Genomic DNA, 27956 nt, shown 5'->3' on the forward strand with positions numbered 1-27956 from the left:
AGGGTAAATTAAAAGCACCTAGCAATTAGAAGGTCCAGAGAGGGCTGGGCAAGTGAGACTGTGAGCTGTACCGACCCCCTGACTCAAATCTGAGTGCTCCGGGACGGGGAAGGATAGCGGACTATGTGTCCACCCCTGCCAGCACGTGGCCTCCGCCACCAGCGTCCGCGTTCACAGAGCCAGTGAAGCATGCCCTTCCCCCCACCCCATTCCCAGCAGCCCTGGCCGCCCCGCCCCTGTTGCAGCTGCTGTTCGCGTACCCACCCCGCTCGCTCGGCCCTTTCTGCACTGTCATCTGCCCCGGTGAGGCTCAACTCCGGAGTGGGGCCATCCGAAACGCTCCAGACTACAAGCCCGACTCCACCCAGCAGGGAGGGAAAGAAAACAGATTGGGCAGAATCCCGGGCCTCACCACCAGCAGCGGAGCTCGAAGGTCTGTAGGCCCCGCCCTTCAGCAGGACGGCAGCTCTAGGACTGAGTGAAGGGTTGGTGACGGGACCCTTGCGGTGGGTCACGCATGCGCGACGTGCTCCTGCTCCTGTTGCCCCCCCCCCCGCTCACACCCCCCCCCCCCGCAAATCCCATTCAGCCAGCAAGCTAAGTATCCCAGACCTAACCAGGACCCCTGCTTCTTCACCTGGGGCTCAGGATAAAATTTAGGCTTGTCCATTGATGCACTGAATAGCATTCACCTTAGAGTTGTGATAACCTCAAAGGGAAACACAGCTAACATTAAAAATAACTTAGGGTACAGAGTGGGAAAAGAGGAAGCCAATCCTGCCTCGAAGTCGGGCCCGAATAGGTGCTGACATCACCCCCTTCTCTGTAGCCAGTGGTGGGAGTCTTTTGGAAGCCTCACTGAGGACAGCAGAGGTCCTGAGCCTCGATATAGTGTGGATCCCAGTAATCATAGTAATGAGGACCAAGGCACACAAAAAGAGCTCCCAACCTTTGACCTCTCAGGAATTGCGGTAGACATGGGAGCATTTGAGTCTCGAGGACTGGGTTCATAGAGTAGAGGCCCAGGGAACAGCATTGGCAAAGGCGAGGACCAAAATTCTCGCAGGACCGAAAGGTTGGATGGAAACACCAAAGAACCTGGCTAGACTAATAGCTTAGATTCTTTGATGAGTACTGGGGATAGAGAGTGGGTGTCTAGGCCTGGCATTCAGCTAAACAAAGGACATTATAGTTTAGGCTAGGGCAAGTCAGATTCCAGTTGTACCGGGTTTCTCTGAACCTGTCTCTTCATCCATAAAACTGGAAGGATAAATTCTACCCCAGAGTTGTCAAAGTCACAGTGTTGGAGTGAGGGGAGGGATGTAGTGTGTGAGAAGGACACAGAAATATTCATTGTCCCGGGAGGCAAGGTGCTGCTGCTGGTGGGTTTAAGGGGCAGAAGCTAATGGAGACTGACTACAAGGTGTCTGACAGGTGGGACATGAAGGGAGATGGGGGTTGGGTGGTGTACTTGGTCTGTGCTTAGTGGCCTTAGGGAAGGACTGACATATGAGGGATGGAGACCCAAGGTGTGAAGTACCCAGGAACAGGATAGAGTGAGTACTGAGACACGGGATGCATGAAGTATGTGTGTGTGGTGGGGGAGAGATATGATCCAATGGGCTAGGAAGAAGGTAGAACAGGGACATTTAAAGCAGAGGAGACTCAGAAGGATGCTGTATGAATAAAGATAAGGCAAAAGGAATGGCCAGGTTTCTTTTTTCCTTAATGTCAGGGTCCTTATTGACGGGGTCAGGACACCCAATCTAGTGGGCAGTAGTCATAACAGACAGACAGTAGCTGATAAAAGATGAGCAGATTAATTTATACTTGGTTCCTACGGTTTGGTACAGGCAGCTTCTCAAAATGAATAATCCCTGGAAAGGAAGCTAGAAGTTTGGTAAGAATTCCTTAGTGGCTTAAGAGTTAGGCACTTCAAGGTCAAATAAGAGATGGCTGTTAGGTGGCTGCCAGGCCATCAGAGAAACAAGTGGGTCCCTGATGCCAGGAGGTCTGTCAAAATTAAAGTTCAGTTCTGCTTAGATAACCTCGAAGAGTCCTGAGACTACGTTGAGGCTGCTGACGGTGGTGAGTGAAGAGCGAGGTTCTGGAATGCCTGGACTTAGGTGAATGGAACATGGGTACCTTGGCACTTTGGGTGCAGACCCAGTTGTATGAGCGATCAGGCAGGCTGCCCTCATCCAAGGTTTGCTGTAGGGTTCAGGAAGAAGGTATGAATCAATCCTAGAGTTTTCTGTCTATTTAGGTAAGGAATTGGGTTTAGAAAAAAAATAATAAAGTTGGATAAACTGTGTCTCAATTGGTGGCCAACTGTACAGGTGTCTGGGGCTTAAGAGGGAGGTCCTAGCTGGGGAGAGCACTCAGGGGACAGGTGGAGTCTGCAAGAGGAACCTGAGGAGTCAGGACAGACACAGCCATGAGACTGGAGGGTGAGTTCTGTGCCCCTGGCCCCTAGGCCTTACACTGAGGAACCATCCAGACTCTGATGTCGAGGTGAACTACATAACTCTTCGGAGAGGTCAGTGTAGGAGAATGCAAATTACGCCCACCTTCCCTTCTCTCCTTGATATAGCCCAAATGGGCAACGTACAGGAGCGGCCATCGGAGACCATTGACCGGGAACGGAAACGGCTGGTAGAGACATTGCAGGCTGACTCTGGGCTGCTGCTGGACGCGCTGGTGGCCCGGGGCGTCCTCACTGGGCCCGAGTATGAAGCCTTGGATGCGCTGCCTGATGCAGAGCGCAGGGTGCGCCGCCTACTGCTGTTGGTGCAGAGCAAGGGCGAGGCAGCCTGCCAGGAGCTACTGCGCTGTGCCCAGCAAACTGTGCGCATGCCAGATCCGGCCTGGGATTGGCAGCACGTGGGGCCTGGTGAGCACCAGGAGGGTGGAGCCTTGATGAATCGAGGGGCGTGGATTAGGGGCGGGGCGAAGCAAAGGGTAAGTGGAGGGCAGAGAATGTGGAGGTAAGTAACCATAGAAGGGTGAACCGAACCTCAAGTATTCCCACTTCCTTCCCAGGCTACCGGGACCGCAGCTATGACCCTTCATGCCCAGGCCACTGGACGCCAGAAGCACCCAGTTCAGGGACCACATATCCTGGGCTGCCCAGAGCTTCAGAGCAAGAGGAGGTCGGAGGTCCTGAGAGCTCTGAGGCAGTGCAGCCTGGAACTCCAGAGGAGCCAGAACTAGAAGCTGAAGCTACTGAAGGGGATGAGCCAGACCTGGAACAAGAACTGGATCCAGAACAAGAGCCAGAGATAGAACCGGAACCGGAGCCGGAGCCGGAGCCGGAGCCGGAGCCGGAGCCGGAGCCGGAGCCGGAGCCGGAGCCGGAGCCGGAGCCGGAGCCGGAGCCGGAGCCGGAGCCGGAGCCGGAGCCCGACTTCCAGGAAGAGGATGAGTCTGAAGGTTGTGAGGGCCCTTAAACCCTTGCTTGCAGGCTTGTTAGAGGTTGTGGGCTGGGAAGTGGGGGGTTGATCCCCATTCCAATGACCATCATTTTCATCTCCAGATTCCTGAAGGCCAGAATCTTTACCTGTCGAAATCCTGTTCAAGCTGGATAAGACCTGGAAACCTGCCGGAGCTTGACCCAATCAGTGCACCAAGACTTCATTTACTGCCAAATGAATAAACTCGGGAGGGTTAGCCTGGACTTCACTCTCCACAACTCTGACTCTTTGCTCAAGAACTGAGGGTGGGCATGGGTCTGAATCCCACTGACCTGGGCAGGCTTGTGAAAATAGCCCCACCCCCTCAACAGCATTCCACTCCCCAAATAGCCCAAGCTGTATTTCTAGAGATCTCAGATTCAGGCCCCTAAATCTGACTCTCCCTCACCCCCTTTTTTTTCCCTCAAGGGCCATTTGGAAGCCCCAGCGGGCAACATTTCTACTCCATGGAAATCACTAGGCTTGGTGCACCAAGCAAGTGAAGGGAGTCGGGGGGTGTCCATCCACATATGGAGAGAAGTCTTGGAGCTCACAGTCTTGAAGGGAGGACCTGAGAGGAAACTTGAGTAGACAGAAGCCACACACATCATTGTAACCGCTGTTTAATTGTCTGGCTTTCCTCTGAACTGGGAGGCTCAGTGTGGGGTGTGGGGGTCTAACCAGTCACAGACATACACAAGGAGCTCTGTACATATCTACGAAGTAAATGAATAAGAACTTCCCAGCTGAGTCTCCAAGCTTCACAGATGGAAAAAAATTAAATAAAAAAGCCAGGACTGGGACAGTACTGGCTCAATCTCACACGGCTGTAGTGAAATCAAAAGCCTTAACCAGCTGTGTACTAAGCTAGTGTGGGTTAACAAACCCTAGGGCCTGCCCTGTGGGTTTGATTGTGGTTGCTCCTGCCTGTACTTACCACTGCCAGAGACCAGCTGTGAGGCTGCGGTCGCAGACAGGCACAACCAAGACTAAGGTGGGGACTAAGGGTGGGGCCTGGTGCTAGACTCATAAGATACAGACACAGTGTGTCTGTGTGTGTGATAAGAAAGGGGTCTAGGAACAAATGGTACCTCTCCAAAGTATCCTGCCCCTGCATGGAACTACTAGGAGCTGCTGCCTCCCAGCCCCATGGAGGCAAACACAGAACAATGCATGAGACAGACAAAATGCTGAAAGGCAAAGCCCAGCCCAGCTGGGTCTTTGAGCCTGAGTGACAGACAGAACCCCATACTCAGGCAAGCCAGAACCCCTCAGAGGGGATCCCAACTCCCACCGGCCCCAGTGAGAGGTAGACAGTATGAATGTAGAAGGAGCACCAATAGGCTAGGTGGAAGGGAAAGAGTGGTACCAGACACCCAGAGCCATCTCATGCACGAACAAGTTTCTATTCCCAAACCAACCCACATCTCTATTCACACTCAGCTCCCATCCTATCCCCCCATCTCCCCTGTTCAGGGGTTTATGTGACATGCTGCTGCTAGTTCACAGGCCCCAGGAAGGCTAGCAAGGACAAAACCCTTCTGACGTCATTTCTCATCTTCCCAAGATGCTCCTGGCCTCCCAAATGCCCCCCAAGAAACACCTAGGCTATGGAACCATAAAGAACTTCATATTCTGATCTGAGATCTCTGTCAAGAGCTTCTGTCTATAACCCTTAACCAACATCAGTCTGGCAGCAGGCGGCCCAGCTCCGCTTCATCTAGCCGGTTGGTAGTCATGATGTGTTCCAGCTGCTGCCGGTACCGTTCCAAGTCCTTCATGAAGTGGGGTACTCTGGTATTATCTAGTACCCCATGGGGCCGCAGTTGTTCCACATCTTCATAGGAGACCTATAGAAAGAGAACTCAGCCTCAGGGCTAATCAAAGTGCCTGGCTTTCAAGTCCAAGATCTACTGATGGCTAGGGGCCATTTGTTCCTCAGATGCCTATATTCTTCATTGACTCCTACAATAGATACCTTCAGGCTCTACCCTGGGTTTTTTTTTTTTTTTTTTTTTTTTTAAAGATTATTCATCCATTTATTTATTTATTTATTTATTTATTTATTTATATATGAGTATATGAGTACACTGTAGTTGTCTTCAGACTCACCAGAAGAGGGCATCACATCCCATTACAGATGGCTGTGAGCCACCATGTGGTTGCTGGGAATTTAACTCAGGACCTTTAGAAGAGCGGTCAGTGCTCTTAACCACTGAGCCACCTCTCCAGCCCCCTCTTCTATCTTTTATCTAGGCTGTACCACCCATTCCTCTCTAGCCCAAGCTTATCCCTAAATAGCATACAAGTGGTACCCAGGTATCTCTCAGTTATCTCCCACATCCAACAGGAGACTGCTGAATGTCAGCTGTCTGTCCCACCTCTTCACAGTCACCACAATCAGATCCAAGAAAGGGCAACCAGGTTCTCATCTCCCCTTTCAGGGAGTCCAACAGATAGAGTTCTGTTATCTGCGGATTCTCACTTTGCAACCATGACCACTGCCTGGTTAAGTCAGACCTTTATGTAACGGTGATGGAAGACCTCCTCCTCTTGCCTATCTAGGTCTTTCGTTTCCTGCACTTCCCACAGGACATCCAGTTGGAGCCTCCTAAAGAAAAGCCATGTCTACACCTTTACGATAGCCCCTTCCCCCAACTCCCACTTTGCTTCTGTTGAGATTTGCTTTCCTCAACCTAGTACAAGACCAGGGCTTTGGTCCCTGGCTATTTACTTCTCCCACCGTCTTCCCCAGAACTTCTTGACTGCTCCCTGTCTTGGAATGCTCGCCTCCCTTAATGCATATGCACACATCTGCAGGCTAGGTCACACACCTGATCTGGGCTACCAAAACCTTGTTTCTTTTTGTCTACCTTCCCAAGTGTCCAGGCCTTCACCGAACATAACTCTGAAGGATGAAGAAGTAAAAGCTGGCTGGGCCTTTCAGCCCCTTACCTTGCCCAGCGAGGTCAGTAGCTGGAAATCGATGGCGTGCCGGTGCCGCAGGAGGCGCAAAATGCCATCCAGGTACACCTGATCCTTGCTGAAGCAGCCTGTGAGAACGATAACCAAATCGATCCTTACTCAAAATCCACCCTTCACCTTGCCCCAGCTTGAGCCTTCTCCTGACCCCACAGTTCCCACCTGGCTGGGAGGTATCCGTCTGTCCTCGCTTGGCACGGACACAGTACTCCCAGCGTACATCCTCGTCCTGCACGTATTGTGCCAGATCCTGAAAGAGCTGGCGGAAGGACATGTGCGCCGCCTGGTGGATGGTGTAGTACAGCAGGGCGGCACGCCACAGGAATGGTTGCTTTCGGAACAGCACACTATGCAGGCTGGCCAGGCCCTCCTCAGTGGGGTTGGCTGGCCGAAGGCCGTACTGCAGTCTGCCTTCAGTGCTGTGCCATGGTTGCCGCGAATTATTCACACCACGCAGGTAGTGGGTGCCTGCAGGGATGAGGAGGTGGCGGAACTCACTCCGAGAACCTCTAGTGGAGACTCTTCACGCCCCGCCCCCAAATTCACATCCTACAAGTCATCCCTCCGCCCTAACTAAATTCATTCTCAGCCAGCTCCAAACAGTATGAAGACTTCTTGGTCCGGGCAAGCTCTTCTCTACCTATTTTCTCCACCTTGACTCCAGTTTATGCTGTGTGACCTAGCCCTCATAGAAACCAAGCACATGCCACCTTCCCAACATCCTAACGCCAGAGCCAATCATCTTGACAGTCATGCAAATGCTCCAATCAAAACTACTTGCCCAGAGCAACAAGATTCCTGTCTGGTGAGGACAGAGTAACTAGTGTCTTGTGCTTGCCTTCCTAGCCTGGTCTGTCTTCTAAACTGTTTGTTTGTTTGTTTGTTTGGTTTTTTGGGGGGGTTCAAGACAGGGTTTCTCTGTGTAGCCCTGTCTTCTAAACTTTTATCCATGCATCTGTAAGCAATTCCATTCCTAGGATCTAGCCTTCCACCCACCCTGGTAGGCCTGGTGGGCTGGTCTAGTGGAACCCCACAGGACTCTTTTTGGCCTCTTAGGACCCTTTCACTGTCAAAGGAAATCAGAAAAGAATTGTCAGAAAAGAATTGGAGATAGACTCAAAAGGAAGGAAGGAAGGATGCCGGTCAGCCCACAGAGTGGGCAAGCATGTTTGCCTGGCCTACTTTTGCGAACACAAAGGAAGAAGTACCTGCTTAGGGATGAACAAGCCTGTCTTCTCCCAGAGGGAAGGAAGGGGGAGAAAAAAAGGGACTACTGAGACCCCCATACTACCTGACCCCCATCTCTCCATACCTTTCAATCCTACCCACCCACCCAAATGCCACCCACAGCCTGACCTATCTCGTGCCGCAGCATGCCCTCCAACCAATACTGCCGGGCTCCAGTCAAGTTGATGGCCAATGTGTGTCGGCTGTTCTCCACCATCATCACTGCCTGGGACAGCAGATCTTCACTCAGCTGCACCACAACCTGCAGGGTAGCAGGGCTTGGTAGTAGCACGGTTTACAAGCCCTGACAGCCAGTGTGCAGACAGGCACCCGATGCTACAAGGCAGCCAGGTTGGACACTGGCTAGGATACCCACCCTTCAAAGCCGGCTTTTACTTCCCTGGGACTGAGGCAGGGGTATGTCTGGGTAATTAGAGCTGGCCGGATGTGTAGCTGGGCCTATGAGCTAGCCAGCCTGATTTGGGGCACAGAGAGGATGGGTCTTGGAGGTAGGACAAACTTACCTCGCCCACACAACCCTCCTTCTGCATGTATTTGCGCACAATGGACCAAATTTGGCACTTGGTCAGCAGCTGGCCCCCTGTGGAAGCCTCAAAGTTTTCATAAGTGCCAAACTTCTCCAGGACCGCCTCAATGATGCCAACTGCCTGTACACAGGGCCAGAGTTACTAGTCAGGCTAGGTCTCTTGGGTAGTCAGGGGCAGGGTAAAATGGGCAGGGGGAACTGACCTGATGCATGAACTGCGCAGAGGCCTCCTGGTACTTCTCCAGCACACTCATTGGCATCGGTTCCTGATACTCGAACTGTGGGTTGTAGGTACAATGAGACTGGAAGAATTTTTCCCGCTCCTGGTCCATGTTAGTTGGTCGCAGGGCCACCAACATACAGGGGCTCTTGTTGCTACTACCGCCTGCATCCTTTCGGATCTTAGCAATGTGAGGTAAGGAGGCTGCAGGGCGTAGGGTCCCTCCACCTGGACCACATCCCCGACCGAGTGGGGTTTTGCCACGCCCCCGCCGGCCAGTACTATTTACACTGTAGGTGCTCTCGCTACGTCTCATGTGGTTATGCTGTTCCAAGTGCAGCTTTGAGAAGGTCTGCCACATAGTCTGCTGCTGCAGTGCTGAGGGAACCGCCAGAGCCAAGGGCATAGCCAGGGACTGAGGCCAGGGGTACAGGGGTGGCCCATTTCCTTTTGAGGGCTTCAGCTTATGGTGCTGAGATGGGGAACCGGCAGGTGGGCTGGGGGGTGCCTGCTCATACACTTGGGTCCCCGAGTCCAGCACCATTCTCTCCTGAGGGTCACATCCAGCTCTGTCGTGCCAACTTCCCAGACTGTTGACCTCTAGGGACACAGAACAGCATGCAGAGACCAGCGTGAGTGCATGTGGTCAGAGGAGAACGCCCCCTGTCCCATGTTATCTTTGATGAGTCCGGAGTCTGCTGCCAGGAACCCAGGAAACACTCTGCCCTCCCCAGTGCCCATCCCTTCCACCAGGCTTATCCAAACAGTCTGAGGTGGAGCAAAGGAAGAGAACAAATTGTATACATTTTCCTGTTTATTAGAGTTCTCTCTGACGGTTAGATCTAGAGCTAAAACTAAGGCCTTAAACATGGTTCTAATTTCAGCGTTTAGCACTTACCCAGTCTGGGAGTTGGCAGAATACAGCCTCAGAGCCCTAAGTGGACCACAGGTGAGAGAAGCCCACAATCTGCTTTGTACAGATGGCATCTTCTCAGACTCACCTCCCCCTTCGCCTAGTCCATTTACATCCTCCTGCCCACTGGTAACCAAACAGTTTTAATGAGTGCATTTGCTCAGGCCAGTCCCCACATGAAATACTTTCTCTCTCTCTCTCCTATTGATCATCTGTTCAGGATGGAATTAGAATCCGATTTTGGGAAGCACATTCAAACCAGCCCCTGGACTGTCAACTATCTGAGGTATCTTTCCCAGTGGGCATCCAAGGCCACTGCCAGAGAACTCACCCCTGACTCTGTGCCAAGGCTCAGTGCAATCCACTCTCTCTCCCCAGAGACAGACTGTTGTCAGCCTCTGGACTCCCTTGCCTGCTCAGGAACTCAATTCCAGCCTTTCTCCTTTCTCCTATATCACCAGTCTTTCTGGCAACTGAATTCGTTCCATCAGCAGAAACACATGCTGTTGTTCCTCCATCTTAAAAACAAAACAAAACCTTTCTGCTAATCCACGCCTAACTCCCCACAGCTGCTCTCTCTCTCTGCTCAGCACAATACCAGGAGTCGCGGACACCATCTCCCTTTTCTTCTTTCCTGTTCACTCCTAAGTTCTGCTTCCCTAACTGCCATTGAGCATGCATATATCCTGCTGTCCACCAAACTGAGCTGCCCAAGGTCACCAACGGTCATGGTATGGATCTGTAGCACCCGGTGCAGTTGATCCTTTTAGCCTGGGAACAGGACACCCATCTCCCTTTTCCAACACACTAGAACTCACTTGTCCACCCACATCACTGGCTGTTTCTTCTTGGTCTTCCTTGTGATATCAACCTCTTAACATTGTAATATCCCAAGACTTGTTTACGGCAACTTCTCTTTTCTATTCATACTCTCAACCCCCCCCCCCCCCCCAGCAGCCTATGATTCCATCCAATTTCATGGTTTCTTGTTTTGTTTTTCTTGTTGTTGTTGTTTTGGTTTTTTCGAGACAGGGTTTCTCTGTGTAGCCCTGGCTGTTCTGGAACTCACTCTGTAGACCAGGCTGGCCTCAGAAATCTGCCTGCTTCTGCCTCCCAAGTGCTGGGATTAAAGGCGTGTGCCACCACTGCCCAGCTGTTGCTGTTGGCTTTTTTTTTTTTTTCAAGAATTATGTATTTTATGTATATGAGTACACTGTAGCTGTCTTCAGACACACAAGAGAGCATTGAATCCCATCACAGATGTTTGTGAGCCACCGTGTGGTTGCTGGGAACTGAACTCAGGACATCTGGGAAAGCAGTCAGTGCTCTTAAACACTGAGCCATCTCTCCAGCCCTTCCTGTTTTGTTTTAATGCAGGGGATCAAACCCAGGGTCTTGTATACATTAAGACATGCACCACTCCTGCTGGTCTAAATTCCCAGCCTTCACTATCACGGTTTTAAATAAATCACTTTAGACTCCTCCCATTAGACCAGGATGAACACTTTTCACACATAACTAATTTTGTTTCAGACAGAGTATCCCTATGTGGCCCATGTAGCCATCAACTCACAATCTTCCTGCTTCGACCTCACTAGTCTTTGGTCGGGATTAAGCCAACATACCTGGTCTTCAAGATATCTTTAGTATTTAATAGGTACATGCCCATTATATAAAAATGCACCCCCCCTTCCATAGAATAGCATGAGTCACTTGTCACTTTCTTAAAAATCTTCATAAATATAATAATATTAGAAAAGATGCCACACACTCACACAAACACACACCGCAAGAGAGGGAGGAGGGAGCACAAGAAGCACGAAGTTGGGAGTTGATTGAGTAGTGGGGTGGAGAGGGTCTGGGAGGAGTTTGGGGAAAGATAAAAACATGATCAGAATATATGGAAGTGTTTTAATAAAAAAAATTAAAAGCAGAAGAAAAGCTGCCCTCTGTGAGATGTAGTGGTGCATGTCTGTAATTCCACCACTCGAGGCTGATACAAGAGAATTGTGAATTCCAGGCCAACCTGGGCTACATAGCAATTCCTGTCTTTAAAAGCTTTAAAAAGAGAAAAAAAGACAGAAAGAAAGAAAGTCAGCGCTAGCAAATCTCTACAGGAGAGCAAGCCTCCTCGCTCTCCTGGAACTAAGTTTTTCCTGTAGCAGTTGTGGCCTCTGAAGTCTACTGCAGTTAACTCTCTCTGTCTATGTGGCCTATCTGGTGGTTTTACCTGTCTTCTCCTTTCCATAATTTGCAGCTGTGCTTCCAGAACCCAGAACAGTTTCTGATCCAGCCCAGTAATCAACCGGAGTCCTTGTAAGAACTGGAATCACGGAGCTGGAGAGATGGCTCAACAATTAAGAGCGCTTGCTATTCTCCCTGAGGACCCAAATCCAGTTCCTAGTGTCCATGCAGGACAATTCACAACTGCCAATGATACATCCAGCTGCAGGAGCCCCCAAAGCCCTCTTCTGGCCTTCACGGACACATGAACATATCCATACCCAAAATAAAAAATAAAAATAAACCTTTAAAGAAAAAAAAAAAAACTAGAATCATTCCTTCCCCAAACTTAAATTCCCCGTCTTAGACTTGATCATCCTCCTTGGAGTCTTTCTCCACCTTACCTAGTGATCAGCTGCTTAAAAAGTGACTTCTAGTCTCAAATCTCATTCACCTTCAAATTGTATACTTTTCTGGATATCTACTGACCATTCTATGGGCCAGTTCTTTCATTTCCCCTTCGTCCATTCCACCTACCTCCTCGGAATTACCAGAATTCACCTGTTTCTTTCAGGTCTCAGGTTCTTCTGTCAAGAATTCTTTTGCCAATGTGTCCCTGGAGCAACCTCTTAACCATTTTTCAGGGCCCGGTTTAGGCCTTACTTTCTCTGGGAAGCCTTCCCGATGTGTAAAGGGTCCCAGGGTCTTGATGGCTTCTTGACAGCCCTAGGCTGTCATGGTTGGAGGCTAGATCCATATTTCCCCACCGTGCCCTGAACTCCCCGAGGTCAGAGAGGATCTGATTCACCCTCACGTCCCATGCACTCACTAGTCGCAGAATGAATGAATTCAGGGTGAGGCTGGAGTCCCTGACTGCTGAAGGCGGGGTCTGGTGACAAATGAGAGGGTGTGGCCCACACCAATAAGAACCCCTGGAAAGAGATAACGTGGGAAAACAACCAATAGGAACCGAGATATCTAGGAGGGCGTGCCCTGAAGACAAATACAGGGCGTGGGACAGGGTGAAGGGCGTGCCCAATGGAGGGCGGGGCTAGAGGACAATGGACTAGGGGGAATTCTCTAATAAATTAAGAAGGGTCAAGTGTTAGTCGTATTTAGTCTCGGTTTTTGGAGAGGGATAGGGGTTCGGTCCGCGTGCCGCGCCCCCACCTGATCACGCCTCTTTTGCTGTCCGCAGTTCCTGCTCTTCAAAGCCGATCGCTGGCCGCCGAGACCACGGGAGCCCGCGCCAAAGACACGCGCACTCGGGCGCGCGCACGCTCACACGAAGACGCACGGGCCACGTCCGTCTCCGTTGTAGGGCGTGCTTAAGCTCCCAGTGGGCGGGGCCAGGCGTGCGAAGAGGGCGGGATTCACTGCCACGCCACGCCCCTGGACCGGGTCTCGTCCTAGACTTCCCCTTCCACAAATTTCCGGGCTTCTAAAACGACTGGCGAGGGCGGCGAAACCCTTTACTGCCTGCCGGTAGTAGATACGTAGGAACTTAGTACTCCACAGGAGCCCAGGGTTCCGGGGACGCAGTCCACAAAGAGAGCGGATGTTTGCATAGGCGAGATGCTGCCAGAATACTAGGACTTCAGCCAGGCTTAGATGTACCACCGTGCACAGACCCCTAATTTCACCGCTGCTTTCACCGGCGCGCCCCAACACATAAATTCAGACGTGCGGTAGACGTGGCTTTATTACGCAAACAGGCGGGTGTCAGGAGCAGGGACCCGAGGGGAGGCAGGAGGACAGAGAGGGCGTAGGCGTTGGTACCAGGCTGAAGAGTGCCCGGCGGCCAGTAGAGGGTGAGGGCGGTGGACCAGCCTGCAGCGAACTGAGTGCTGCCTGACGATGCTCTCGGGACACGTCCCCGCGCAGGTCCAAGAGAGCAGAGACGTGATCCTCGCTGCGGGAATACCACCACGTGCGTCAGCCCAGCCCTCATCCTCCTGGGCTGCTCCTCCCCTGTCCCCCTCCTCGCACCTCACGTCCGGAAATTGTTGTCTCAGGCCTGCCACCTCGAGGCCAAGCAGTGTGGGGTCGTGGAGGTTGAGCAGTTCCCTCAGCGCAAGCAGGACAGGCGCGCAGTGAACGCTCTCCTCCAGGCCCTGAACACGTAGGAGCAGGGTTTCCAGCCGGCCCTCGGCTCCCACCCGACTACAGAGATTCTCGACTGTCTGCCCTCCCAACGAGCTCTCACCAAACCAAGGAAAAGCTCTTTAAGCTGGGCAGCATCATGCCGCAGGCGCTCAGCCGCCTGGCTCCGCTCGTCCGCACCGCGGCACACTAGGCGACCCTGCATCAGCGCCCTTAGGTATTGCAACACCACGGTTCGTTCCGCCTCCGCCAGCAGCAGCTTCAGGACAATAACCAGTTTGATTGCAGGGTCCCACCAGCACTGCCCCTTCCCCAGCTTTCCTCTCCCCGACCCACCTGAACAGCAGGCTTCCGTACGCGCCAGAAGTCCTGGCAGAAGTGCGATGTGTGCTCACATACGCCGTCCAGCAACTCAGAACTCAATAGCCACCGGCGCGAGGGCACAGCGGCGAACAGGGGCTATAGGGAAAACATAGCACAGTCGGGGCTAGGGAAATGATCCGGATCCTGTAGAGACCACCATAAATATATCGTATCTCCTCCTCACACTACCAATCCAGACTGGGATGGCAACCTCACCTGGAGCTCAACCTGCAGTACTTCCAAAACCAGGCGGCAGATCCTCCTTTGTACGTCGTCCAGCGCGGCTTCCACTGGAGCTAAGACCCCGGAAGCTTCCCCGTCCGGCAGCAGGACCGAGACGGAAGATCTGGACCAAAAAAGTGCGACTTCAGGACCAAGGCCAAGGCTCGCATGGCCCTCTAGGATTCATCCATTCTGGCGCCACCTTGTGGTGCAGTGTCTGGTGGGAGCCGGGGGAGGGAAGGGCGGCTCTGTATTCATGAAAGGCTCAGGTATTCTGTAATACTAGGAAGAGTATGCCCAGCGGACTTGCCTCTAATGTAACCTCAAGTTAAGTTATTCTTCCTTTTATTTTGTTTTAGAGGGGAGCTAATCTTAGTCAAGATAAGAGTAAATATTCTTGGCTTGTATGTCTGTTCTCTCTGTGCCCATCACCAAGAGCATAACACTCAAGATAGCCAGGCCTGGTGGAGGCTGAAGAAAGAACATTGCTACCAGTTTGAGGCTAGCCTGGACTAGACTGCAACTCTTGTCTCAAAGCAGGAGGAAGAGTGGGAGGGAAATTTCTTGTTCCTAGCTGTAACATCAGACATCTGATAAATATTTGATAAATATTTGCTAAAAAAAAAAAAGTAGTAGATTTAACATCTTTATCCAATATAATTTTCTCTTTTTAATTAAAACTAAAAGATGAGAAAGTAGGGGTCATTAATTATCTAGTCCACGTTCAGAGAATACAAATTGTCTTTTTGTTGTTGTTGTTGTTGTTTTTGTTTTTGTTTTTGTTTTTCGAGACAGGGTTTCTCTGTGTAGTCCTGGCTGTCCTGGAACTCACTCTGTAGACCAGGCTGGCCTCGAATTCAGAAATCCACCTGCCTCTGCCTCCCAAGTGCTGGGACTAATGGCGTTCGCCACCACTGCCTGGCCCAATATAATTTTCTAAGTTACCCAAGTAATATTAGTAAGAAAAGGGACAGGTACCTTGTGATACAACTGGTAATTAGCAGAGTGAGGATTGAAACCTCATCTTTGTGAGCCCAAAGGGGTTCTGGTGTGGGTGGCACCCATGCTTTATAGAAACACAGAAGGGTATTAGTGAAAGTGTAGTACCTCAGTGCTGATTGGTGGTTGAAGGCAGCCAAGAGGTAGGACACATAGTGAGGGGCCACAGCTTCTCCCCTGAGATGGTCTCGAGAGAATCGGATCAGAGCATCACTGAAGCTGCAGTGGGCAGAGAAGCCTCTTGGGTTTGCTGCTAATCTGGCACCCCCACAGCTGTACCCCCACAGCTGCACCCCCACAGCTGCACCCCCAGAAATCTTGTCCCACTTTCAAGTAGTTGTTTAAAGGAACCCCCCACAAACACACACACACACACACACACACACACACACACACACACACACACTGGTGTGTCTATTTCACTCAGAGCCCTTTGGCTGTCTGGGAGTAGGGCTGGAGATTGTAGATGGGTCCCCTGCTTGGCAAACCTTCTCAAGAATGCGCTCAGTTCTGACACTGCCATGTCATGCACCCTCCGATGCAATGAGTCACTAATCAGGCTGGTCACTTGAATGTTTTCAGCCAGGATCTACAAGCAGGGAGAAGCAGGCTTTAGACATTTCCTAGACCTGCCCATCTCCCCTTTCCATATGCAGGATGCCCACTTCCCTGGGTTCTTCCCACCTACCTGCAACACAATGGCTGGCATTGGTGAGTGGTAGAAACCGGATGGATCTGTGGTGGGCTCCTGTTCCCTGCTCCACTCAGCTACCTCCCCATCTAGCGCCTTCTTCAGCCACTGAGCCACACTTACCTGGCAAGAAAGAGTAAGGAGCAGCAAGATGCACCAGGGCATTGACAAGACATTCAACTAGACAACTAGACAGTCACTAGTCACCTGGACCTGAGCCACAAATGCTGCCTCCAGCTGCTCGATGTTCTCTGAGGTCAAGAGGGGCTCTAGCTGGGATACATCAGCCTCAGGCCCCAGTTCCAAGTCCCCCATCATTTCCTTCCTAGAGATGGATAGCAAGATGTCATACTGAGCCTTTCTTCCCACTTCCCACTTCCCCAAGGACACTCACCCCATGTACACGTGCAGTGCCCAGTGCAGCAAGGCAAAGGTGTCAGCAGCTCCTAGCTCAGGCCCTGCAAGGAGTTGCTGCACGATACGGCGCAGGCCACTGTGCAGGGTGTGGGCCCATAGCTGAACCACGTGGTAGCTTGGTGGGCAGCAGGGTGCCACCAATGCTTCAGCTGTTGCCAACTCAGCAGGCAAGGCTACCTGCAGAGCCTCAAGCCACCCTGACAGGGCTCCTGGCTCGGGAAGCACAGATGATGGAAAGTGGACCTGCTCCAGGCCCTCCTGGAGTGCCCGAAGACATCGCTGCCGCCAGTCTCGGGGTGCCTGCCCCAGGATTGTGCGCTTAGTCTCTACCTCTGCCACACGAATAGCAGCTACCAGTAGGGCTGGGTCCTCACGTGCCAGCCGCCCTGCAGCTCCTGCAGCTGCCTCCACAGCTTGGCCCAGAGCCTCAGCCAGAAGGCCTAGCCCCTGGAAGATTGGCAACTCCAGCCCCCCTAGGGGTGTCCATGTTTCCTCTCGCAGCTGCTCTAGCTCCCGCAGGCTCACATATGCCTCCAAGAATCGCTGAGCATCTATCAGGGTCTGCGTGTGGGCCACTGCAGCTGGCACTAAGAAAGAAAGGAGATGGCTGGAGGTCTCAGCTTTCCCACCTGTGCTATGGGTACAGCAAGGGACACTGAGGTCTGGAGACTGGTGTGATGTATTTACTATTTAATACTAAGCACGGTAAAGTATCGGTTAATCTGAACATCCAGGCTAAGGCCTAGAGTTCGGACATATGTCAACCCCTGAACCAACAGAACATGAAATCAAGCATGCTGGGAAGGGTGGGTGGTTCAGTGGTTATGAGCACAGGCTGCGATTCCCAGCACCCATGCATGTGGCAGCTCACAACTGCCTGTAACTCCAGTTTCAGGGAATCGAAGTCCTCTTCTGATCCCTGCATATACCAGGCACTCAAGGTGGTATACACTCAGGCACTTAAACACTCACTTAAAGTAATCTTAAAAAATGTTACAGGCAGACAAAATAAATTAGAGACCATGAAGGTTGCTATTCACCTATCTTGTTACAAAATACTTACAGACATGGTTACATATATATTGGTATGTATGTGCATATGTATTGACGCATGTATGGATGGATGTAGGTATGTATTGTACGTTGTATATACACGTTATTTGGGGTGATGCCTGGGATTGAATTTAGGGCCTTGCACATACTAAGCACGTGCTCTACCAGAGCTACAGCTAACGCTCATAGTATGTAAACTATGTAAACTACTGTGGCCACAGGTATTTAATAGAATCTCTGTGCTAACTTCAACATCTCAAGCTTGAGAACCGCAGGATGAGGTGATTGTGCCTGTTTCGTACACTCTTTGAAGCTGAGATTATTCTCCGGGATGTCCCTGGTGTATATCTCCATAAAATCCCTTGCCTAGTGTCCCAGCTGCTGATCAGTATGGGTGTTTGTGGATTATTAGAAGCTAAAGTCCAGAGGTCTCCATCTCCACCCTCCCCACACATCCCTGCCCCCCCCCCCCACTCACCTGCTTGTAGCCTTGGCAACAACTGAGTCAGGATCTGGAGTTGTTTATGCTGGACAACACATTCCCTCAGGGGTTCGAGAGTCTGTGAGGTCCGAGACAAACCCTGGAGTAAGTGATGGGCCTGGCTCAGGGCCTCACGTGTTCCCTGCACAGCCTCAAGGGCTCGGGTCAGCTGCCACACACCAGTCTGCACACCTTCCAGGTATGACTGCACCACTGACTGTGGAGAGAGGTAGTTAGTAAGGCCTGGCCAGCCCTACAGCCCACTCTAACACTGCTGCTCCTTACCCACCTTAATTCGTGCCTCCAGGGAATAGTTACGCTGTATTTCACGGCTTCGGTACTGGCCCAGCCTGGTCAGCTGCTCTGGCCTGTAGAAGATGCCTGAAGCCCACTTGAGTGCTGCACCCCGAGCCAGCTGTTCGGCCCTCTCCTGCTCTGGCCACTCAGGCCTTGGGCAGGAAGAACCTGGGTGGTTGTGTCAGTCAGGGTTAACAAAACTGCTGCCCTTCTGTTTCCTCAGGACAGCTTACTCTTTTCGATCCTATAGAGTTCTAGCTAGACCTGACAGGAAAACTCAACCCCACCATTCCCATTTGTCTGCACATCATCCTTCCCCAAGCCCAGCCAGCAAGACTCATACCAGGAAGAAGTGGGGGCTGTATTTTATCTTTGGCTGCTGAGTCCATGCTGTGCCTTGAGGAGCTGCAGATGTGGTAGGAGTCTGGGTGAGAGCGTGGAATAGATCAGGCAGAGTGGATGTTCCTTTGGCTCGGCTGAGAAAGAGGAGCAGGGTTCTTGCCTAGCCCCTTAAGGAAGCAAGAGAGAGGGAAGTAAGACAGAAGGGGATACCTGGGAGGCCTAGGCCCTCTGGGGTTCTGGATTGTACTATGCAAATAGGCATAACTGTAAGTCCCCTTTCCTGCTCTGTAACGCCCAGGACAGTTTCGTACAGAACTTACCAGATCTGACCGGTATCCAGTTCTCCCTCCTCTGCAAGTGGCCTTGGCCTTGAGAATAGCCTTCTTTCTCCTGCAGAGCTGGGCACACCCTCACTGCTCACGGGACCCGAGGGACTCCAGTTCCTTTGGCACCGCAGCCAAATTCCTCTCCCCAAGGAAGCCTCTCTCCCACTTCACAGCCCAGAAGCCCCTTCTTCTCCCCAAGGCCCCTCCTTCTTCATAGCAGAAAGGAAGGAAGTTGAGTCTCTGGCACTGTATTCCCAACAGGAAAAGCATCTGCACTGAGGTGGGGGAGAGCTGGGCGCCACTTCCTGTTAGGTGGGGGTAGCCTTGGACTCCCAGTGATCACCAAGTCCTGATCAGCCCACCTAAGACTTCTAAGCGCTCAGGAAATGCATATGCACATTTAAAGCCGATTTAGCCTCAAGCTGGCTTGAAGGATGACCCCCATGTGTTGGAGCTGCAGCAAACAACGTGAGAATCTGAGAACCACTGCTGGTATATGACTTAGTAGAGGAAAGATCACCTGTGGTGAGGAGAAAGATCACCTGTGGTGAGGGGAAAGTATAGTGGCGGGTGGCAGTCAGGGATGGTAAAAGCTATATTGTTCCTGTAAGTGCTGGGGAGTCACTGAGGACGACACTAGATGATAATAATGGACCATACTACTCATCAGAACAGACCTTCATTTCCTAGCTGCTAGAAGTGTAGGCTGCTGAGGATTGACAGCTAAAGTTTTGAGTCCACATAGATATACGCAGGCCCAAGTAAGTATCCTTGCTGACCACGAACACCTCAGAAAGACTACCCCAATTTCAGGCTCCATTATAACTAGATCTTCCAAATTCTGCCTGTTTTACTCTCTTACAAGTGTGAATTCTCAATAGACTTGCGGAAGGCAATTTGTGTCCCAGAGGAACTGACCATCATAAAGACATAACCATGAGTGATAACAATGTTAAAAATAAATAAGACTTGCCAACTGGCAAGATGGCTGGGAGGTTAAGAGCACTTGCTGGTCTTGCAGAGGCCAGGCCTTAGTTCCCAACACCTACATGGCGGCTAATAATTGCCGGTTAACTCCAGACTCCAGAAATCTGACACCTTCTTCTAAACCTCCCTGAGCACCTGCACGTAGGTGCACAAACATAAACACACACACACATAATAATAATAATAATTAATATAAACCTTTAAAATTGAAAAATAAATGAGACTTGCAAACATGCAGTTCTTCCCATATGTCAGAAACTGCCTTAAAGGCTTTGCTTATATTCACACACAGGCAAATACCTTTGCATGGACTAAGTAGTGGTTGGAAATAAGACTCCAGGCCACTGTGAACTGTTAGTCGTAGCAGGGAGGCCGGAGAAAAATGATGTTGGAACGAAATAAGAGTAGAGAAAGAAGAAGTATGCAAGCTATTTATTGTTAGTGCTTGCTGTTTTGGCAGGAAGTAACAGGAACAAAAGGAATTATCTCAGAACAGCAGGGAAGCCTTTAGGATCAGTTTCAAGCAAACAGGCTAAGCTTGTGGCTTATGGCTTCCCTTCCCTAGATGGAGTGTTCAGGCAGTTAGTAAGTAGTCTAGAAGCTAGTTAGCAAGAAAGATTCGGGTGTTTCCCTCTTCTCAACTGCCAGTACTGCTCACTAACCTCCTCCCTTTCCTACTATACAATTTTTCAGGTTTCCTAGCTGTCCTAAGGAGTTACTTTCGTTTCCTTTGCTAATGATACATTTGTCGATGGTCCCCGAAGTTTTGCGTCTGGATCTGCAGATAGGAATTGCACCAGATACCCTGGGAAGGCGCGAGACGGAAGCGGAAGCAGCAGTGATAGCTCCGGTGGCCCGGCGACTAGAAACGGAAGCGGAAGTGGCGCCGCCGCCGGCCTGGCCTGGCCTGGCTGAGGGGAGGCGGCGGGCGGGCGGGCGCGATGGCGGAGGCCGGGCCACAGGCGCCGCCGCCCCCGGGTACTCCAAGCCGGCACGAGAAGAGTCTGGGACTTCTCACCACCAAGTTCGTGTCGCTTCTACAGGAAGCCAAGGACGGCGTGCTTGACCTCAAGCTGGTGCGGTCCGGGCCGAGGGGCGACTGGGGAGATGGTGGACCAGGCCTGGACCAGTAGCGGGAACCAGCGGGGTGGCCCCATTGCGTCCTCCGGCCGCCATCAGTGTGCTTTCTCACACGAGAGAGGCGGGAGGTTGTTTTCATTCACTGAAGCCATTGAGCCTCAGCTCTGTCTGGGTCCGGGCTGCAGGTGCTGGCCCTCGTGGCCCTTCGTGACTAGTACAGGGAAACGAGCATCAGAATATCAGAACACAACTAAGCCAAGACTCTTGCCAGCACACTCCTGGAGTGATTGGAAGGAACTCCAGGGCTGGGACACAAGACTACCCCCATTCCAGACTAAATGTAGCAGGGTGCACACATAAGAGTGGGGCTAGCATTCTCCATTCTCTTCTACCTGCCAGGCAGCCGACACTCTTGCTGTGCGCCAGAAACGGCGGATTTACGACATCACCAACGTGCTGGAAGGTATTGGTCTGATCGAGAAGAAATCCAAGAACAGCATCCAGTGGAAGTGAGTAGGGATGTTTGGGAGGGGAGAAGTGCGGGGCGTGTGGGATGAGGGTTATAGGAGACAGCAGAGGTCTGGGACCCAGAGTTCTTATGGATCCCGCTTAGTCTCTCAGTCCTGTGGTTCAGGGGCGTCGGGCCAGGTTGCAATACCCGGGAGATTGCCGACAAGCTGATTGAGCTCAAGGCAGAGATCGAGGAACTGCAGCAGCGGGAACAAGAACTTGACCAGCACAAGGTGTGGGTGCAGCAGAGCATCCGGAATGTTACAGAGGACGTCCAGAACAGCTGATATCCTCTGGCAGTCCCTGCCCTGGGGAGTGGGCAAGGGGCTCTCAGCTGGTTTTGCTCTGTGGAGGTCGGGGCCCTGTACCTCTTGAGAGAATGATCCTGCAACCCCTGGTCAGATTCAGACGTGAGGCTCCCGTCTCTTCCAGTCTTAGCTCAAGATCCTTACCCACTTAGACCCCAGGTCCCAGAACTTCCTCTAAGGGCTGTATGGCAGGCATAGGCTAAAACACTGGGTCCCTTCTGTGGTCTGCCATCTGACACAATAAAGGCATCAGCTGCTCTCCTTAACCCCCACACCTTAGCCTACGTGACTCATGAAGACATCTGCAGATGCTTTGCAGGTGAGCAGAGCCTGGGTGGAGGGAGATTTGGGTGGGACTGAGCTAAGCCATGGCTCCCCAAGCATGAGGTCCACTGCTCCCAAAGAAGTTCCAGCTCTTGAAGGTTCGTGATGCCTGCTTAAAGAGAATCCAGGCAGCAAGCCTCAGTTTGGAAGTCACTGGGACTCTGGGGTGCAAGAGTCCCCAGTGTGTCCCTGGGTTTGCTCCTCATCAGCAGTATTCTCTGGTTCAGTTCTTGAGCATGATAGTGGCACAGAGGAAAAAAGAGAATTTGTGCATGTATATGTGTGTGCACAATCCTGTATGCTGGGGTCGGTGGTGTTCATTCCCAATTTGTACTTAGTTTCACTGTGTATGTAGGATCTGTCCCATCTTGTGTCTTGGAAAAACTTGGTCAGAGCATGTTTCTAGGGATCAGCATCATTTGAGGAGTGAGCTGGTTGTACCTGTGGCTGGTGACCTCATTCCAGAATATAATATTACATTTAGTCCCAGCACTTGGGAGGCAGAGGAGGGCAGATCTTTGAGTTTGAGGTAACCTGGTCTACATTTCAAGTTTCCAGGACAGCCAAGGCTACATAAAAATACCCTGCCTCAAAAAGAAAGAAGTGTGCTTGCACCTAGATTTTCTGGTTACTGAGCATGAGGTTTTGCAGAGAGAAGAATTTTTGCTCTACCCAGGGCTCTAGAATGGTAGAGACTTAACATTCAGTCTCTTAGAGAAACTGATCACTTGCCTTGTGCTAAACAAGACAGGAAAGGAACAGACACTTCCTCTCCAACTCAGATTGAGCTCATGGGCCCTAACACATCCTCCTTGTCATTCTAGGAGATACCCTCCTTGCCATCCGGGCCCCATCGGGCACCAGTCTAGAGGTGCCCATCCCAGAGGTAGGTGCTCATCCCTGGAAGGCGGTGTCAACTGAGGGTGGAGACTGGCTGTGAACCTTGATAAGGTCTGGGTGGAGCAGGCAGGGGAGGCCTGAGTCTGGAGTTATCTAGGTGGATTGGCAGATGAAGAGGAGGACAGTCTGGCTCTAAGCCAGTCAGGCGGGAGCCATCCATGCCTGCTTGCAATTCTATTTGTTCCCAGGGTCTCAATGGTCAGAAGAAGTACCAGATTCACCTGAAGAGCGTGAGTGGGCCCATTGAGGTGCTGCTAGTGAACAAGGAGGCCTGGAGCTCACCACCTGTGGCTGTGCCTGTGCCTCCCCCTGATGATCTACTCCAGAGTCCACCTGCTGTTGCAACACCTCCACCTCTGCCCACGCCTGCCTTAGCTCAGCCCCAGGAAACCTCTCCTCCAAGCAGCCCCCAGCCGACTACCCCCACGCCTGTCCTGGGCAGCACTCAAGTCTCAGAGGTGGCAGGCCAGACAGCTGAGATTGCAGGTAAGACACTATGGTAAGGTGTGATGGGTTATTTTTTTGGAGCCCACAAGAAGCTATCTGTGTGATGGCACGTTGTGCTAAAAATTAGAAGACATTCCTGGGGTCCCCACTTAGCTTTCCTTGGTGTTACAGTGAATGTGCCCCTTTAAATTACTCTTCCCATTTATTTGTAAGGGGAAGCATGCCACAGGAAACATATAGAGGCTGGAGGAGGTCAGATGACAACTTGAAAGAATTGGTTCTCTCCTTTCATATTTCTGGGATTTGAACTCAGGTCATTGGGTTTGTCCACGAGTTGTCTTTATTCACTAGGATCTCACTTGCCCTGAATATGCCCTTTCTAACAAGCTTTGACTATATAGGCAGCGTTAGTGGGGCTGTTTTCCCAAATTGGACAGTGTCTGATGGATCCTGGCCACCCCATGAGTCTCCCCCCTCCAGGACTTGTGCTCTATCTTTACTGCTCTTTTCTAGATGCTTCTTGGTAATTAATGGTGGCTAAGTCTCCTTGGTTTGGTTACCAGCATTGTGGTCATCCTGGCCACAGGATCTAGCCTGTGGCAGCTGTAGAATCCATTTCCTGACTCCGTGTGTTGGGTTTGGGGATGTGGTTGCAGTGAGTGGTAGCCCTGGAACTGAGAACAAGGACAGTGGTGAACTCAGCTCATTCCCACTGGGCCTGACAGCACTGGACACTCGGCCTCTGCAGTCCTCTGCACTACTGGATAGCAGCAGCAGCAGCAGCAGCAGCAGCAGCAGCAGCAGCAGCAGCAGCAGTAGTAGCAGTTCATCTGGACCCAACCCTTCTACCTCCTTTGAGCCCATCAAGGCAGACCCCACAGGTGGTGAGTACCTACTGAGGGGTGGGGCCGGCAGGGGGAGTCTAGCCCAGCCCAGTGTTGTATCACACACATACTTTGCTGCTAGCCTCTGCTCTCTGCCAGCCAGACAAGGATGCCTAATCTCAGAGTCAGTGCTGGTGCCTCTTGCCCCTTCCTTCCTCGTTCCCTCCTGCCTCCACTTGGAGCAGCACTGAGCCTCACTGAGATCTGCTACTCTTTGTACTCACCTCGCCATTCTGTTTTCATTTCTATGTATGGGTGTCTTTAAAAGTAATTGGAGTGCTACTCCTCCTGTCTGTCAGCCAATCACCCACCCTAGCTCTGCTGGTGATGGGGTAGTGCCTGGCCCAGCAGGTTCCTAAGGGTCTAGGTCTGGTGCTTTCTTGGTCTCTGCTGATGCTCTTTTCTCCTTTGTCTTTACTGTCAGCTCTTGGCTTTTCTACCTCACTGGCATCCAACACTTCCTTAAACGTCGATACTTAACATTTTATATCTGAAGTGGGCCTCATCTCTAGGGAGCTGAAAATGGGTTTCAGCCTCTATATAGCCTAGATCTTTTACCCAGTCTCCTATGTCTTGTATCTGTCTTCTACATCTCTGGTGGACATCTCAACTGAACTTAACCATCCTGCTTTCAGTTTGCCTTTCGAGTTCTGTGTGGACTCTATCAGCTGGCTCTAGTCACCATCAGGCTTGAGACAGCTCTATATCATCTCAGTCCTGGATCCCTCTGCTACCCACCTTACATGGGTTAAGTCAAATCTGTGAAGCATCTCTTCTCATCCCTCTTACATCCTTAGCACACCAGAAAACTATATGCCATTTTAATTTTACATTTATAGTCATCCTTTAGAATATTTTATATATCTATCTTACCTCTAATCTGTCTGTCAGTAATTTCATGTATCTATGCAATGATTTTTTTTTTTAATAGTCTTTTTGAGACAGGGTCTCTATGTAGCTGTGGCTGTCTTGGAACTTGCTATGTAGACCAGGCTGGACTCTGCCTCCTGAATTGTGGGATTAAAAGCTGTGTGCCACAGCCAGCTCTCTATATTTTGACCATTTACAAAATGACTCCCTTTGCCCTCCTAGTACTTCCGCTTCCATTCTCATGTTCTCTTCATTCTAATTAGTGCTACATGCATGTGTGCACAGATCCAAAGGAAAGGACTCTGTCTTTCCCAGCCATCTTAGTTGGATGGCTTGTTCTTGTGTAGGTAACCATAGCTGCTTGTGAGTTCACGAGTACAGTGGCTGTGTTATAGCAAAAAGACAGTATTTCATTCACAACACTCTCCCATCCTACGGCCTGTCCGGTTGTTCTTGCCCTCTTTAGCAGTATTCCTGAACCTTGGGCTGAGCACTCAACCTGATCTCAGCAGTTTATCGGTTATGTGTTTCTGCATTGACTCCTGCCATTTTCTCTAAGCAACATATAAGCATAAAAATTTAGGAGGCAGTTTGATAATATGCTCATTTATCATTTAGCAAAGCAGCAGCAGTAAGCTCCCCCTAGGGTCAACGATCTCTCTAGCCATGGGCTTTTGACAGGGATTACAGTGTCAGGCATGAATTACTTCCTGTGGAGCTGGCCTCAAAGCCAAGTAAAGAAAGAGGTTGGTTACCTTCATAAGTTCCACCACTATTGCACCAGCAGGCACATCTTGCCCGGTAGGTTGGTATTAGATGATGCATGCATGCATGGTCTACTGCCTGTTAAACCCACTAAACCATCCTTTATTCTCACAAATGGAATGATCTTTCAGCGATACAATCCTGATTGGAATTTCTCAGTGTGTAAATATAGCTGGGATACAGCTCAGTGGTAACAACGTGCTTGCTGAGCATATCTGAGGACATGTCACCAGCAACAACAGAAAGTACTGGGGGATGTGGACATTATGCATATGCATTCTTCCACCTTAATGTGGGCTCCAGACAAACACTTGTACTCACTGTGCCAGCTCATTGTCCCCTCCCGCCCCCTGCCACCTCAGAAACTTTTAAAAATTGCTCTGTGTGTGTGTAAATGCCGTGTGTAAGTGCACCTCAGAAGGCGGCATTGGACCCCCTGAAGCTGGATTGGACGTGGTTGTGAGAAGGAGGGACATTGTGTGTTAGGGAAAGTGTGCAGTGCTAGCTCAGAGAGGGGGTTCTGCAGAGCCTCTGAGTTAGAATGGTGGCACTTGTCACCTGTACTGCACCTTTGGTAGCCTTGGCTGAGCACCGAAGAATGTAGGTCAGCAGATAAAATGCCTGAGGAAATGTGCAGAGCCCTGGGGCTCAGTGGTAGGTGACCTGAAGAGAGCTGGGCTGTAGTAGAACTATAAGCAGCCTTTGAGCTTGGCTTTCTTCTCTTTCAGTTCTGGATCTCCCCAAAGAGCTGTCAGAAATCTTCGACCCCACGAGAGGTAGGCTGTGTTCCTCCTCTTGAATGGCTGCAGGGAATAAGGAGCATAGTTTTGAGTTCTGGGCTCCCTTCTAAGGATATGTGCTGGGTATCCTAGACAAAGGGTGAGCCTAGTAGGCGTGTGTGGGTCTCATACTTGGGCTCTGATGGGTGGAGAGGCGAGAGCCAGAATCTGAATGAACTGTGTTCATTCCCAGAGTGCATGAGCTCCGAGCTGCTGGAAGAATTGATGTCTTCAGAAGGTAGGTAGTCCAGGAAGAATGGGTAGTGTGAGCAAGGGGTTGGGTGCCTGCTGGGGGTCTTGGCCTAAGACCTCAGCCTAATGCTTTCTGCAGTGTTTGCCCCCCTCCTCCGACTTTCGCCACCTCCCGGAGACCACGATTACATCTATAACCTGGACGAGAGTGAAGGTGTCTGTGATCTCTTTGATGTTCCTGTTCTCAAACTCTGACTGACCTGGACATGTCCCGTGCAGCTGCAACCCCGACAGTCTGGGCTGGGAACCAACTAGGGACTGCCCCCACCCCCACGCTGACCCCAAGAGCCCACCTCTTGGCTTACCCAGCCTTTTCTGGTCTCTCAGTTCTGGCCGTGCTCTCCTGTCTTGCACTAGCACTTGTAACTGTGCTAGCATAGCTGGGCAGAGAGTTTGGCCCTCTACATGGAGCCAAAATGTTTGCCTTTTTCTTGGGGCCTTCTCCAGCCAGGCTTAGCTGCCACTCAGTGGTACTTCTGCCCTGTTCCTACCAGTCACTACGGAGGGGGTTCAGAAAGAAGGTGAAGCTGGGTGGTTGCCAGCAATCACTCTTCCTTTTCCACCTGCTCACCCTGCAGCTTCTGGACCTCATATGGCCCCTTTTGGCTGTGCTCTGAGTCCTGGGAACTCTGGGTAGCCATGCTGGAGGGGGTTAATTCGAAGGAATTGATGTGTCTAGCTAGGAGTCTGGGTGGGTTGGTACCTGAAGAGTGGCTCCACCTCCTGCCCTCCCCCCATTCTCCCTTCACTTCCACTTATTCACTTACCCTCATTTAGAGCCATTGCAGAGATTTAGAAAGATTTACAGTAACGAATGAATTCCTATATAAAGATTATTTTTATACTTTTTTCAGCAAAAGGAAATTGTAATATTTGTACAGCATTCAAGTGAATAAAGACATGCCTAAGGCTATCTCTGATCTGGTTCTTTGGGGCCCTTCCCTGGGATTGCTGGATTGTTGTTGGGACAGGGTGGGTCACCTTGCTGGAAT

General features: G+C 51.1%; 4 protein-coding genes across 13 annotated transcripts; 2 read left to right on the plus strand and 2 right to left on the minus strand.

Moving 5' to 3' along the window:
* The first annotated feature begins 49 nt into the window (after window positions 1–49).
* On the plus strand, window positions 50–3681 carry Nol3 (nucleolar protein 3). Of its 3 annotated transcripts, none has more exons than XM_034522832.2 (4): window positions 50–433; window positions 2594–2893; window positions 3043–3432; window positions 3536–3681. In XM_034522832.2, the coding sequence occupies exons 1-4, from the start codon at window positions 190–192 to the stop codon at window positions 3541–3543; spliced, it is 942 nt and encodes a 313-aa protein (XP_034378723.2). In that variant the 5' UTR covers window positions 50–189; the 3' UTR covers window positions 3544–3681. The 3 variants fall into 3 exon arrangements, with proteins under 3 accessions (XP_034378723.2, XP_076771877.1, XP_034378720.2); XM_076915762.1 differs by having other exon boundaries at window positions 3043–3152; XM_034522829.2 differs by having other exon boundaries at window positions 3043–3681.
* A 378-nt stretch (window positions 3682–4059) lies between these two features.
* Window positions 4060–13213, minus strand: Matcap1 (microtubule associated tyrosine carboxypeptidase 1). Of its 4 annotated transcripts, none has more exons than XM_034522820.2 (8): window positions 12735–13213; window positions 12126–12496; window positions 8412–9028; window positions 8186–8329; window positions 7791–7923; window positions 6597–6902; window positions 6408–6505; window positions 4060–5302 (listed from the first exon to the last, which is right to left on the minus strand). In XM_034522820.2, the coding sequence occupies exons 3-8, from the start codon at window positions 8970–8972 to the stop codon at window positions 5138–5140; spliced, it is 1407 nt and encodes a 468-aa protein (XP_034378711.1). In that variant the 5' UTR covers window positions 8973–9028; window positions 12126–12496; window positions 12735–13213; the 3' UTR covers window positions 4060–5137. The 4 variants fall into 4 exon arrangements, with proteins under 4 accessions (XP_034378711.1, XP_076771873.1, XP_034378710.1 ...); XM_076915758.1 differs by having other exon boundaries at window positions 12394–12496; window positions 12735–13211; XM_034522819.2 differs by having other exon boundaries at window positions 12102–12496; window positions 12735–13211.
* A 35-nt stretch (window positions 13214–13248) lies between these two features.
* On the minus strand, window positions 13249–19089 carry Exoc3l1 (exocyst complex component 3 like 1). Of its 3 annotated transcripts, none has more exons than XM_076915751.1 (14): window positions 18853–19089; window positions 18534–18666; window positions 18183–18358; window positions 17891–18110; window positions 16337–16946; window positions 16150–16267; window positions 15940–16065; window positions 15740–15840; window positions 15360–15470; window positions 14247–14376; window positions 14004–14126; window positions 13771–13926; window positions 13554–13678; window positions 13249–13476 (listed from the first exon to the last, which is right to left on the minus strand). In XM_076915751.1, exons 2-14 carry the CDS (start codon window positions 18577–18579, stop codon window positions 13287–13289), a joined length of 2232 nt encoding a protein of 743 aa, XP_076771866.1. In that variant the 5' UTR covers window positions 18580–18666; window positions 18853–19089; the 3' UTR covers window positions 13249–13286. The 3 variants fall into 3 exon arrangements, with proteins under 3 accessions (XP_076771866.1, XP_034378726.1, XP_076771867.1); XM_034522835.2 differs by having other exon boundaries at window positions 18534–18699; window positions 18853–19087; XM_076915752.1 differs by lacking the exons at window positions 17891–18110; window positions 18183–18358; window positions 18534–18666; window positions 18853–19089 and having other exon boundaries at window positions 16150–16293; window positions 16337–16469.
* Window positions 19090–20721: 1632 nt separating this feature from the next.
* Window positions 20722–27877, plus strand: E2f4 (E2F transcription factor 4). Of its 3 annotated transcripts, none has more exons than XM_076915761.1 (10): window positions 20722–20921; window positions 21325–21434; window positions 21539–21721; window positions 22019–22062; window positions 22892–22953; window positions 23156–23453; window positions 24140–24298; window positions 26662–26709; window positions 26906–26950; window positions 27044–27877. In XM_076915761.1, exons 1-10 carry the CDS (start codon window positions 20787–20789, stop codon window positions 27157–27159), a joined length of 1200 nt encoding a protein of 399 aa, XP_076771876.1. In that variant the 5' UTR covers window positions 20722–20786; the 3' UTR covers window positions 27160–27877. The 3 variants fall into 3 exon arrangements, with proteins under 3 accessions (XP_076771876.1, XP_076771874.1, XP_034378410.1); XM_076915759.1 differs by having other exon boundaries at window positions 20724–20921; window positions 24071–24298; XM_034522519.2 differs by having other exon boundaries at window positions 20726–20921; window positions 21560–21721; window positions 24071–24298.
* The last annotated feature ends 79 nt before the right edge of the window (window positions 27878–27956 follow it).

Source organism: Arvicanthis niloticus, chromosome 18 (genome assembly GCF_011762505.2).
Source record: "Arvicanthis niloticus isolate mArvNil1 chromosome 18, mArvNil1.pat.X, whole genome shotgun sequence".
NCBI lineage: Eukaryota > Metazoa > Chordata > Mammalia > Rodentia > Muridae > Arvicanthis > Arvicanthis niloticus.

Coding starts and splice junctions, on each gene's coding strand:
- Matcap1 (XM_034522820.2), bottom strand. CDS start 8,972: ATGGTGCTGGACTCGGGGACCCAAGTGTATGAGCAGGCACCCCCCAGC. Junction 7,924..8,185: donor AGGAGGGTTGTGTGGGCGAG/GTAAGTTTGTCC, acceptor GCTACCCTGCAG/GTTGTGGTGCAGCTGAGTGA. Junction 6,903..7,790: donor CATGCTGCGGCACGAGATAG/GTCAGGCTGTGG, acceptor TCATCCCTGCAG/GCACCCACTACCTGCGTGGT.
- Nol3 (XM_034522829.2), top strand. CDS start 190: ATGCCCTTCCCCCCACCCCATTCCCAGCAGCCCTGGCCGCCCCGCCCC. Junction 434..2,593: donor ACCAGCAGCGGAGCTCGAAG/GTCTGTAGGCCC, acceptor TCCTTGATATAG/CCCAAATGGGCAACGTACAG. Junction 2,894..3,042: donor TTGGCAGCACGTGGGGCCTG/GTGAGCACCAGG, acceptor CTTCCTTCCCAG/GCTACCGGGACCGCAGCTAT.
- E2f4 (XM_076915759.1), top strand. CDS start 20,787: ATGGCGGAGGCCGGGCCACAGGCGCCGCCGCCCCCGGGTACTCCAAGC. Junction 22,063..22,891: donor CATCTGCAGATGCTTTGCAG/GTGAGCAGAGCC, acceptor TTGTCATTCTAG/GAGATACCCTCCTTGCCATC. Junction 24,299..26,661: donor CAAGGCAGACCCCACAGGTG/GTGAGTACCTAC, acceptor CTTCTCTTTCAG/TTCTGGATCTCCCCAAAGAG.
- Exoc3l1 (XM_076915751.1), bottom strand. CDS start 18,579: ATGGACTCAGCAGCCAAAGATAAAATACAGCCCCCACTTCTTCCTG. Junction 14,127..14,246: donor TACTGCAGGTTGAGCTCCAG/GTGAGGTTGCCA, acceptor TTTTCCCTATAG/CCCCTGTTCGCCGCTGTGCC. Junction 13,679..13,770: donor AAGAGCTTTTCCTTGGTTTG/GTGAGAGCTCGT, acceptor CTACGTGTTCAG/GGCCTGGAGGAGAGCGTTCA.